Raw genomic sequence first — 11,883 nt, forward strand, 5'->3', positions numbered from 1 at the left:
GCCAGGGTTAGCACAGGGTATGAGGTCTATTTCATTTTTAGTCTCGCCATTAGGGCTTTTCCACGTCCACTTTCGGTCATCCCGCTTGCGGAAGAAGGTATTCATTGTCCACAAATTATTTCGTTCTGCAAACTCTACTAATAACTCTCCCCTACTATTCCTAGAACCTTTGCCATATTCCCCCACTGACTTTTCTCCAGCCTGCTTCTTGCCTACCCTGGCATTGAAGTCGCCCATCAGTATAGTGTATTTCGTTTTGACTTCACCTATCGCCAATTCCACGTCTTCATAGAAGCTTTCGACTTCCTGGTTATCATGACTAGATGTAGGGGCGTAGACCTGTATGACCTTCAATTTGTACCTCTTATTAAGTTTCACAGCAAGACCTGCCACCCGCTCGTTAACGCTATACAATTCCTGTATGTTAGCAGCTATATCCTTATTAAACAGGAATCCGACTCCTAGTCCTTGTCTCTCCGCTAAGCCCTGGTGGCACAGCATGTACCCGCTTTTTAGCACTGTATATGCTTCATTTGTCCTCCCAACCTCACTGAGCTCTATTATATCCCATTTAATGCCCGCTAATTCCTCCAATAGCACTGTTAGACTCTCCTCACTAGAAAACGTTCTAGCATTAAACATTGCCAGGTTCAGATTCCAATGGCGGCCTGTCCAGATCCAGAGACTCTTAGCACGCTCTGCTGCATCACAGGTCTGACCGCTGCAATGGTCAGTTGCTTTGTAGCTGCTGGGGACTATTGTTCTATTCATATAGGTCGTGGCCAAGTACTGCACCAAGATGGGCAATCCTGCTCTGGTGAGGGAGTGCATTACCGGTTCTGGTCACCGGGGTCAGGCCACCAGGCCTGTTTATACAGCTGTATCAACATGTGGATTTTTTTTATCCACCAGTGGAAAATTGCATGGCACCGGGATTTGAACCACAGTCCTTTTGCACGTGAGGCAGATGCTCTACCTCTACGCTATCGCATCAGGGCGCATGTAGTAAGTAATTATACAGAAAGCGTTTTATTTACTGTAATTGGAGGTTTGGAGTAGATTAGTTCGACCACTCAAGGAGTGGGAATGGTTCAACTGTCAGAACTTCGACAAAAGGACTGGAATCACATAAACCACAACTCTGAAGGAATGAAGTGGTAATAGAATGGAGCGCCCCCACTCTGCAATTCTGCACCATGCCAATATATCCTGTTCTTGGGCAATGCCAGTGCAGCTCTAGAACCACAAAGACGACCGCACTACCAGGGCGAAACACATCGAAGGCCCGTCAGCTGCTGCATGAGCACGTGCTGCCAACGAGCAACCCTGCACAACACACACACACATGCAGTGCACAGACTGGTACCCTACATAGGGGCTAGGACTCGCGAAAACTATAGCGTTCTCCACAAATGTGACGAGTACCAGGCCGCCGAACTCCTTGCCCTGTGCACGTTGCTATCTATCTTCATGAGCCTAGATCCTGATGCAACCACTGGTGCCACGCTGCTATTTTCAAAGGTCACCACTAGGTGAAGCGCCAGACCGCCCAGGCCAGGGGACATCGGCTTGGTCCGATACACAAACGACAGTAAACTTCGAATTGACAGGACTACGAATTGGATTAGTAAATTCTTAACTAACCGGTACCAATTTGTAACTACTAATTAACTTTCTTCTCTGTGATTGCTAGTAAGATCTGGTGTGCCACAAAGCTCTGTATTGGGACCGATTTTATTCCACCACAAACATGGCTCCACACAATAGTTTTGTTTGAAAACATATGTGAGTGCATATGCTTGTATTGGACAGCGAGAATAATTAAGAGTCAGTAAGCAATGTCAAATACATGCAATCTGGCTTACAAAACAAAAGGAACTGGTCACTATTTAGTAATAGTTTTCCGTTAAACAACTTCACCCTTGAAAAGTTCCTCATTCTACAAAGGTTTATATAGTGAAATATAGAAATATTTGGATGCATTTGAGTTATCACCTGGCCCAAGGAACTTCTAGTGGCAGCCTGTCTCGATCTCGCAATTCCTGGCACTGCCCAATATACAGCATGCCTGACTGCTGCAGTGGTCAAGTGCTCTGCAGCTGTAGGAAACCGAGGGATAAGAGTTGATTGCACAATTTATGGCATTTCCAAATTTTTAACTTAGTACCATCTCTATACTATGTCGACACTATGCCACTAGACCATTGCTCTGCTGCAGTCATCACAATATTAATTACTCATCGTATACACAAGCTATACAACTGTTTAGGCAAAATTTTAAACTGCGCGAGGAAGACAGGACGTGAACTGAAACATAGACACACACAAAGCACAGGCTTCCAACTGGTTTTATTTTGTGAAAGCAAAGAATATATAAGGTACTTCAATATAGCAAAACAAGAAGCAATTGCAAATAATTTGTGCACAAGGTATTGACGAAAAATATCAAGGCCATGTCTGCATTAAGAGTGCAGGAGAGTCTTAATGTGCCCATCTAAGACTTTAATTCTTTCCTTGAGAATCTCCTCTTGCAGTGCAGGAGCTGCGACAGCAAAAGCTGCCTGCCTTATGAGGAACAGAATAAATTCCTTTCGAAGGCAAACTGAAGAACAGAAAGAGAAGTCATCAAGGCATTCCACATCGCTAAAAGGTGTGACAACTAAGTTAGCTCACCCTCTTGATCCCTATCAAGGAAAGAAATAGAATTCTTAGATGGGCACATTGGGACTCTACTGCGCTCTTAATGCACAGGTGGCCTTGCTATTTTTTGTCACTGCCTCGTGCACAACTTCTTTGCGAATGTTCTTTGTTTTGCCATTTTGAAGAACCTTATAAACTCTCTGCCTTCACCAAACAAAGCCAGTCGGAAGTCTACACTTTGTGCATGCATCTATGTTTTTGTTCATGTCCTGTCTTCCTCGCAGAGTTTAAAATTTTGCTGAAGCTACGAGCAGACTAGCCCAAAACATGCCTTACTTCAGTGTACAGCTGGGCTTGTTGGTAAAGCTACACAATGCAGCTCAAGTGTGTTTCTGCTCTTCCGTGTTCTCATAATGTGGCTCAGCCTTGAGTGCATGTGTAGTTTCAATACTGGCTACTATATTTTAACGACTAATATAATTTCAATCTTCAACTTCCAGCCAGACAGAGAACCTCATACTACATTCTGAACATTGCTGCAGTGTAGCAGGATTTCTGTCTAATGCATTGGCCTCTACCACCAAATACCTGAGAAATTAAAAAAAATTATGTAGATTCCAAGCACAGTGGGGATTCATGTTACAGGAGGCATACTGCAGGTAAATGGCTACATAGTGTTGGTTCGGGTTCTTCCAAACATTGCAGTGTTGACCAATGTGTTTGTGTATGGTGAGTGATTGCATATATATTATGACACAAGCTCTGTGAGGAGAGTACGAATGCAAAGGCATGGTTTCTTTGCCTCTTTCCTAACACTTTGTGGCGGCTGCAGTTTTGACAAGTGGAAAACTTGGCTTATGCAGTATGCGCAAATGGGTTTGAGACTTTTAAGACCAATTTCCTTGAGGCAAAGTTTAGCATGGAGCCAGTTTTGTCACAAGGAAGTTATTCCTACTCACACATGCCCGTTTTTTTTTTTTTTTTCATTTAGTTTCAGGTCCACCTAAATTATTGCCGTCATGACAGCCGTCACATTTAATATGGTAGCATCAATCTTTGTATTAATCATTCGAGTATTGAAATCTAAAAGTTTGCAGCAGTGTAAAAGGACAGGAGGACAAGAGGAGAGAGGAGAAGAGAGGTTGCAGTGCAACAGAAATAGGCAAGCACTAATTGAGCGACAAGACCACTGGACACAGGAAAAGCAGATTTAGCTGAAACACAGCAGCCTGTAAGGAAGAGACGGAACATAATTCTTTGTGAAGCTTAGTCTGCATCACAGTTTTATATACCATCGGAGATCATGAACATGCCAGAGGCAAAGCATACTGTTACGGGGATGTTGGGAGTATAGAAAGACTGTATTTACAATATATATTGTCACGTGGTAGTGACGGTTGAGAAGGCAGCAAAACTATGATTGACGAAACAAGCGTTTTATTGGGCGAACTTGTGCCCTCAAAAGAGGCTACACTCAAAGAAGGATGGTAGCGGCGAACACGATCGGCGGTCGTCGAAAATCTGATGAGCGGGTCAAGCGCATCGGCTTTTATACATCTGTCGTCGAATGTTCCGGAGCAGTCACTGGGACCTGCGTGCCTTCCACAATGTTCCACATTATTCGCGTCGCGCACACATGCAATCAGATAACACAAGTTGCGGTAAAAGACAGTGGACGGAACCATCGATAACATTCCAGAAACTTCTTTTACATGCAGGCGCGTCCTGTGCTGTGGGATAACATTTGTTAGGCGGCGAGAAGTGGTCGCCCAATAAAGATAAAGAAGTACACGTGTCAATATACAAGATGAGGCAGAGTAGTTAAGATGGCTGACCACCAACAGCACGCAGCAGGGAGCGTGCTGCGGTCTTCTTCCTCTCTTTTTTCATCCTTCCGTAACAGGACCCCCAGGTGGTGAAGCGCCGTCTCAGCTCATGGTAGGCAAAGAATCGTGAACGAAGTATGGCTTCAGCCGCGAAACATGCACGACGTCAACAGGCGTCAGACTTGAGGATGCATCAAACTGAAGTGGCGAAATCTCATAATTTATGTCGTTAACTTGACTTAGGACTTGATAAGGCCCTGTGTAGTGAGACAGAAGCTTCTGGGAGAGGCCAACCCGACGACATGGTGACCAAAGGAGCATCCAAGCACCTGGTGCGAACTTAACATCGCGATGGCATCAGTCATAACTCTTTTGGTATATGCTGCGGGGCTAATAAACGAGATCGGGTGACTTGACATGCCCTGTGAGCGCGATCGATGACTTCATGAGCATGGTCAGTTGCAACACGTGGCACAGAAGGGATTATGATGTCAAAAAGCAAAGTGGGGTTGCAACCATACAAAAGATAAAAGGGTGAATATCCTGCAGTGTCACGTCGGGACAAGTTATACACAAACGGCACGTAGGCCAGCGTGGTGTCCCAGTCACGGTGATCGTTGGAGACCTACATCGACAGCGTCTCTGTGATTGTTCGGTTGAGACATTCCATAAGACCGTTTGTTTGTGGGTGGTAGGCGGTGGACAGCTTATGCTCAGTGGCACAAGAGCGGACGAGGTCGTCGACAACTAGAGACAAGAATGAGCAGCTGCGGTCTGTAATAACTGTCGAGGTGCACCATGGTAGACAATGACGTCGTGGAGGAGAATATAGACGACGTCTGTTGCACAACTAGTCGGCAACGCCTTTGGTATCGCATAGCGTGTCATGTAATCAGTAGCGATGGCAATCGACTTGTTAGCTCTAGTCGTCGTCGGAAAAGTGCCAGGTAAGTCAAGGCCTAAGCGAGAGAACGGTTCACAGGGAACTTCAACTGGATGGAGTCATCCGACAGGTGGTAGGGGAGGTTTCTTGTGGCACTGACACAATTCGCAAGTTGCGACATAACAGTGCACAAAGCAGTAGAGACCTGGCCAGAAGAACCGGCGTTGTACATGATCATATGTATGCAAAACTACAAGGTGTCCCACCGTCGGTGCATCGTGAAGTTGTTCAAAAGCAACAGATTGCAGATGACGAGGACGGCCAAGGAGCAACTCAGGGCCATCAGCATTCATATTGCGGTGGTAGAGGATGCCGTTGCGCGGCAAGAACATGCGGCATGTGCCGTCAGTGCTGTCAGAGTGATTGCACTCCGGCAATGATGGACTGTGAGGACTCGTCGCGTTGTTCGGTGCGCATGTCAGTCATGTCAGTGAAAGCCATCACGCAGGTCACCGGATCATGCACAGAAGGATCAAGTGGATCCACGGGGTGACGAGAGGCAGTTAGTGTCCTTGTGGAGGCATCCAGTCTTGTAATTGCCAATAAATGAAAATTCCTGGAGCCACGAAGCCCAGCCACCAAGCCGTCCTGTCGGGTCCCGAAGGGAAGACAGCCGGCAGAGTGCGTGGTGGTCTGTAACGACCGAAAATGTACGGCCGTACAAATATGGCCGGAACTTGACGACAGCCCAAACTAAAGCGAAGCACTCCCACTCGGTGATGGGGTAATTTCTCTCGGCAGGTGACAGCAGGCGGCTGGCGTAAGCTATCACGCACTCCGTACCATTCTGTTGTTAATCGAGAACAACGCCGATGCCATGGCCGCTTGCGCCAGTGTGGACTTCGGTCGGTGCAGATGGATCAAAGTGGGCAAGTATGGGAAGGGTGGTCAGAAACCTGATGAGAGCGGCAAACGCATGAGCCTGCTTTGGGCCCCATGAGAATGGCGTGTTCTTCTTTTTGATCTGTCAAAGGCCGAGCAATGTTGGCAAGGTTTTTGATGAAACGATAAAAGTAAGAACACAAGCCGAAGAAGCAGAATGTGGCACAGGGAAACTGCGTATGGCACGAACTTTTTCCGAATCTGGTTGGACACCGGATGCGTCAATGAGGTGCCCCAACACGGTAATCTGACGGCGCCCAAATTGACAGTTCGTGGAGTTGGAGGCCAGCTTTTCAGAAGACCGCAATAATGGCGGTGAGTTGGGTAAGGCAGCTGCCCAACATGGGAGAAAAAACAGCTTCGTCAAGGTAACAAAGACAGGTGGTCCATTTGTAGCATCGCAGAAGAGAGTCCATCACAAGTTAAAATGTCGCACGAGCATTGCATAGGCAAAAGGGCATGACTTTGAAATGATATAAGCCATCCGGTGTGATGAAGGCTGTCTTCTCCAACCATTTCATCAACTGAAATCTGCCAGTAGCTGGATCAAAGATCGATGGGCGATAAGTATTTAGCTCAGTGCAAGCGGTCCAAGGCATCATCGATGCATGGTAGTGGGTAGACGTCTTTTCGCGTGATCTCATTTAAGTGGCAATAATCGACGAAAATGTGACAGGCACCATCTTTCTTTTTTCACACGGACGACAGGCGTAGGGCTGGCTGATGGCTCGATGACCCCTTTGCGGAGCGTTTTGCCCACCTCTGATTGGATGGCTCGACGTTCAGCATGCGATGCAGGATACGGACGCTGACAAATAGGATTTGTGTCTCCAGTGTTTATATGATAGTGAACAACAGATGTTCATCCTAAAGGCCTGTTGCCGAAATCAAAGATTCCACTGTATGATTCAAGCAGGAGACGTATGTCCCTGGCCTGTGCAGAGGTGAGGTTAAGTGCAGTCATTTTCGTAAAGTCGTCCGTTAAGGAACTAGAGCTGGGTGCTGCGATTGGCACTAATAAACCACTCTCAGAATTCAGACTCTCAATATCAAATTCAGAACCACTAGAAACGCTGTCCAAGAACATGCTGGCCGGAATCACTTGAGGGCACAGGCTGAAATTCAGAAGAGGTAAAACAATGTCATTATTAGTAACCGTGACCCGTTCAAAGCACATCGATGATGGGGCGAATCACATATTCACCATCAGGAACCTGTGGCTGGGCGGTCAAAGTGACGTAAGTAACTGCTTCGGGTGACAGACGCACATCACAAAGCGAGCACAAGTGTGCTGGGGCGGTGCTCGGAGCATCGGCGAGTTGAGGCAGTTCTAACTGAAGAACGCCGGCCGTGCAGTCGAGGAGAGCGGAATGAGTGGATAAAAAGTCAAATCCTAGGATAACGTTGTGAGGGAAGATGTTGCTCACAGTAAAGAGAACAGAAGTAGGGCGGCCAGCTATACTTGCAGTACACATTTCAAGAACCAGCATTCCACCGTCAGCCATATGAAGCACTTGGGCAGCTGCTGGGGTGAGGACCTTCTTTAAACGACTACGCAGGCTAGCACTCATCACAGGTATGTGAGCTCCACTGTCGATGAGTGCTTGGACAGCTATGCTGTCTATTTTAATGCCAATTACACTTCTCCTTGTGTCCATAGACAGGGGATTTGCTGCAGCATTAGGCAATGCAGCACCACCTCTGAGGGCTGCATTTCTTAGTTTTACGAACAGATGCGGCCAAACGCCACAGGGGACGAAAGGCGACGTGGCTGTGGCGAACGCGAAGATGGGCGACGTGTTTGCGGTGAACGAGACTGGTGTCCGTGCGGCGATGGTGAGCGACTGTACCACATGTTCCTAGCAGAGTTGCCGCTGTTAGATTCGGCGGTGGGCATAACATTGCAGGCATTTTCATCAAAACAGCTCAGGTTGGTTGGCATGCGAAGTGTTAAGGGCCACGAGTTGTGAAAGTATTGGCGACATGACCAATGTGCCAGCAGGTGAAACATATCGGCTGGTCGTCCGCAGTTCTCTACTCAGTCGGGCTGCGATAACACGGAGAGAAGCGTCGGGGTGGAACAAAAATAGTAGAAGGGCGTTTCTAAGCTCTGGGATTGGCAACAGCACAGACAGAACGTAAGCCAATGTTTTCCTGGTGAATGATGGCTTGTAAGAAGGGGACTGAAAATGTTGTAGCATCAGGGATAGGCGAACAGAAATGCAGGCGCCATCGCATCCAGTTCACGTCAACGATTCGCACCACATCCTCCGATGGCAACGCAGGCTGCTGTGTGGGTTGATCTTCACACGTTGGCGTTGCAGCAGTAGTGGGAAGTCTGGCGAATGGTTGCAAGACGCATCGGCTTTTGGCGTGCTGGAATTGTCGGCGCTCTTTAATGATAACATCAACTGTAGAGCAGCTTTTGCACATGAGCAGATTAAAGGCGTCGTCAGCAACCCTTAAGCACATGCCCGACCTTCTCAGCTTCTGTCATGTCGTGATCGGTTTTGCTTTACGACAAAGTGCCAGCATGTCTTGGATGTACAAGAGATAGGACTCCATGGGGGATTGGGCACAGGAGGCCTGTTCCTGTTTTGCGTCAATTTTACGGCCGGCTGGTTTGCCAAACAACTCTGTCAACTTCGCTTTGCATTGGTCCCAGCTGGTTAGCTCCTCTTCGTGGTTTTCATACCACACATTTGCCGTGCCTCTCAGGTAGAACAACAGGTTAACTAGCACACGCGTGGGGTCCCATCTGTTGATTCCACTCCCACGTTCGTACATAGCCACCCACTTTTCAACATCGGTGCCATTGGTCCCACAGAAAGTTCCAGGATCCTTGGGTTGCGCAACCACAACCTTGGCTATGCCCGATGACAAGGTACAGCAAGATGCTACTTTACCCCCAGATGTCACCTCTTATGACATTTCAAGGCAGCGAGACTGAGACTGCACTGTATTCAGCAGCACTCACAACCATGATGTAGAGGATTGACTTTCCCCCTATGTACAACACATCAGCAGAATAAGAACAAGGAAATGCACCAAACAGGTGCATGGCACTAAACTGGACTCACTACCTGCTGTATGCAAGAGAGAATGAGGAAGAATGAGCTTCCCGTTACTCCTGAGCACCTACCTACAACTGCTTTTATGGGCACAGCATTGAAGCTGCAATTGAGGTAATGCCTAACACCACATGAAATACAAAGCACACTACGTCAACACAGAGAAACCAAAACAATTGCACACACTTCTCACCGAAATAGACACAACACCTGCTTTGTTGCATCTGAGCTGAAACGGGTGAATCCCAAACTCTGTGTCACATAACATCTGAAAAAATTAGCTGCTACGAGAGAACCAATGAGATTAATCTGGCGCGCTATGCATGCACATTTTTAGCCTAATTGGTAAAGAATTGGGCTGCTGCACTAAGGACCCAGATTAACAACCCACCATCAGGCACATTATTAACTATTATTGAGCCTATCTAACTGGATGTATGAAGAAGTCAGGAGACAGCTCATGATAATGCTTTGCATAAGAGACAACGAAGCTGAACCCATGTTTTCTGCCTTATGCTTGCAATGCTCTACCAAGTGAGCTTCAACGGCAGTTGTCCCAATGTCAATTTTCTTGGATAGCTGCGCATATGTACTAAGCATAGCCGTGGGAGTGCTAGGCAGCAGTACTCACAGTTATGATGGCAGACGTGTAGTATCCTTTAAAACACCAACATATCAAAGCACATGATCTTAGAAGCTGACAACTCGCTAATAAACACTCGTTTTCTACCATGAGGCCCCAAGGCACCCGAAATCAAAACATTTGTATCTTATGAGCGAGAAAAATCAGGGGAATCATGCAGCTCAATTTTTTGTTTATAACAAGCATGTGATGTCAACAGACAATGGAGCAACAGTGACTACATAGAAAAATGGGTTAGAGCTGACGACAATCATTGGCAGCTCGCACTATAATGCTTTCTCTACAATTTATTGTCTCAAGACATCTGGCAGCAAATCCTCTGGATTCTTCTTCTACTATGTCTCTTGCAACTGAAATTTTAAATGTGTGTAACACTTCATGGCAACTTAGAACACTTAAATGGTTAAGCATCTCCATATCTTAAATTTGTGGACTAGCTTTGTCTCCTTTCTAGAACAATAACTCTCTGGTGTCATACATCACTCAAACCAACTAATTCTCACTCGAACCACTACTTATTAAATCTACCTTTAGATGAGCAGTAGCTGCATTAGACGCAGCTGCATACCCTTTTAGCAAATGGATATGCATACCACGCTCAGACTGAGCAAACCAAACAAACCAACAGCAACCAGTGCTTGTGTCCATTTGTCTTCAACAAGGCAGAGACAGGCCAGGTCTCGATAAACACAACAAATATAAGGTGCAGGCAGAGGAAATAAGCAGAAGCTGTAAAGACAGCAGCAAAGTGAAACAAATTAGACAAGCTTGCATACAGTCAGCGATCTGGGCCGAGGACAATGCACAACGTTACTGCCACAATTAGAAGCAAATGCTCCTCATGTAACAAGAAAAAACACGTTTTAGCCGTAAACAGCACGACTACGCGGAGTTGGTTGATATTTTATAAACAGCACATACAACAATTAAAGCAGACACATTACTTGTGTCATCTGTCTCCTTGCTGTTTCTACAATATCGGTCACGGTTGCAAAGCTACGCACATGATCTATGAACGAAAGCAACGGACGTGCATATAAAGCTTGGTGAGCCGATTCATACTAATATATATATATATATATATGTTTAATTTTGAAAGTTCCCGAAAAGTGATAGTAGCAGCAGCAGTAAAGTGGTTTCGTTTACCAGCTCGCTCACAACGTACGCATTGTATGATTTAACTCCACGGCTCGCAAAGGAGCTACTAAGAAGCTTTAAGTGAAGGAAATACGCTTTCGTTATCTCACTGCAACGAATGATAAGCCTCTGACGCCCATACCGCGGTCAGCAGTGAGAAAGGTAATTAAATGAAGCAATGCGCTGCATGGGTAAAAAAGAATGGCATAGCGTAGTCATCCTATAGAGATGGAGAAAAATAGACTTAAGAACGCGATAAACATTATAGGACGACATCCACGCTAGTTGAGTGCATGCATTTCTGGCGCGTGGAAGATGTCGCTGTTTTTTTTTTTTTTTTAGAGCGCAGCTCTTTGGCGTCCGTTCCTGGGTTTCGCGTCGTCGTCGGCCTCGTAACCAGCTCCGCCCCCCTTTCATCCCCCCAGCGCTAGCAGCGACCGACTGATACCGCTGGATGCCGCTGACGCCGCTAGAGAGTCAAGATAACGTGACTGCATAGAACACCGTCGCCGCCATGCAGAAAGAGGAGGAAAGGGTCCCCCCCCCCTGTATCGGCGTCAGCGGCATCAGTCAGTCGCTGCTATCTCTTCCCTCCTCCCTTTATCGTGTTGTCCGCTTGCTGCGCGCGCTTCTGCCCCCATCGTTTGCCGCTGGGTGTACACGCCGCCCCCCTCCCCCCTCTTCCTGCGAGTCTCCGGTTGTCAAAGCGCCGGCTCGAACTTAATTCCTTTCTTCGCTCCT

The 11,883-nt window shown here is 46.9% G+C and overlaps 1 protein-coding gene across 1 annotated transcript in view; it reads right to left on the reverse strand.

The window, feature by feature from the left end:
* Nucleotides 1-10,864, reverse strand: part of LOC142585995 (protein DENND6B) — a 102,631-nt gene extending 91,767 nt beyond the window's left edge. Inside the window, exons 1-2 of the mRNA XM_075697174.1 lie at nucleotides 10,599-10,864; nucleotides 1,996-2,099 (exon numbers count right to left, since the gene is read on the reverse strand). Coding sequence (XP_075553289.1) covers nucleotides 1,996-2,099; nucleotides 10,599-10,653 — 159 coding nt within the window. The 5' untranslated portion in view covers nucleotides 10,654-10,864. The remainder of the gene's footprint in view (nucleotides 1-1,995; nucleotides 2,100-10,598) is intronic.
* Between the last annotated feature and the right edge of the window lie 1,019 nt (nucleotides 10,865-11,883).

Source organism: Dermacentor variabilis, chromosome 6 (assembly GCF_050947875.1).
Source record: "Dermacentor variabilis isolate Ectoservices chromosome 6, ASM5094787v1, whole genome shotgun sequence".
In the NCBI taxonomy this organism is placed as follows: Eukaryota; Metazoa; Arthropoda; class Arachnida; order Ixodida; family Ixodidae; genus Dermacentor; species Dermacentor variabilis.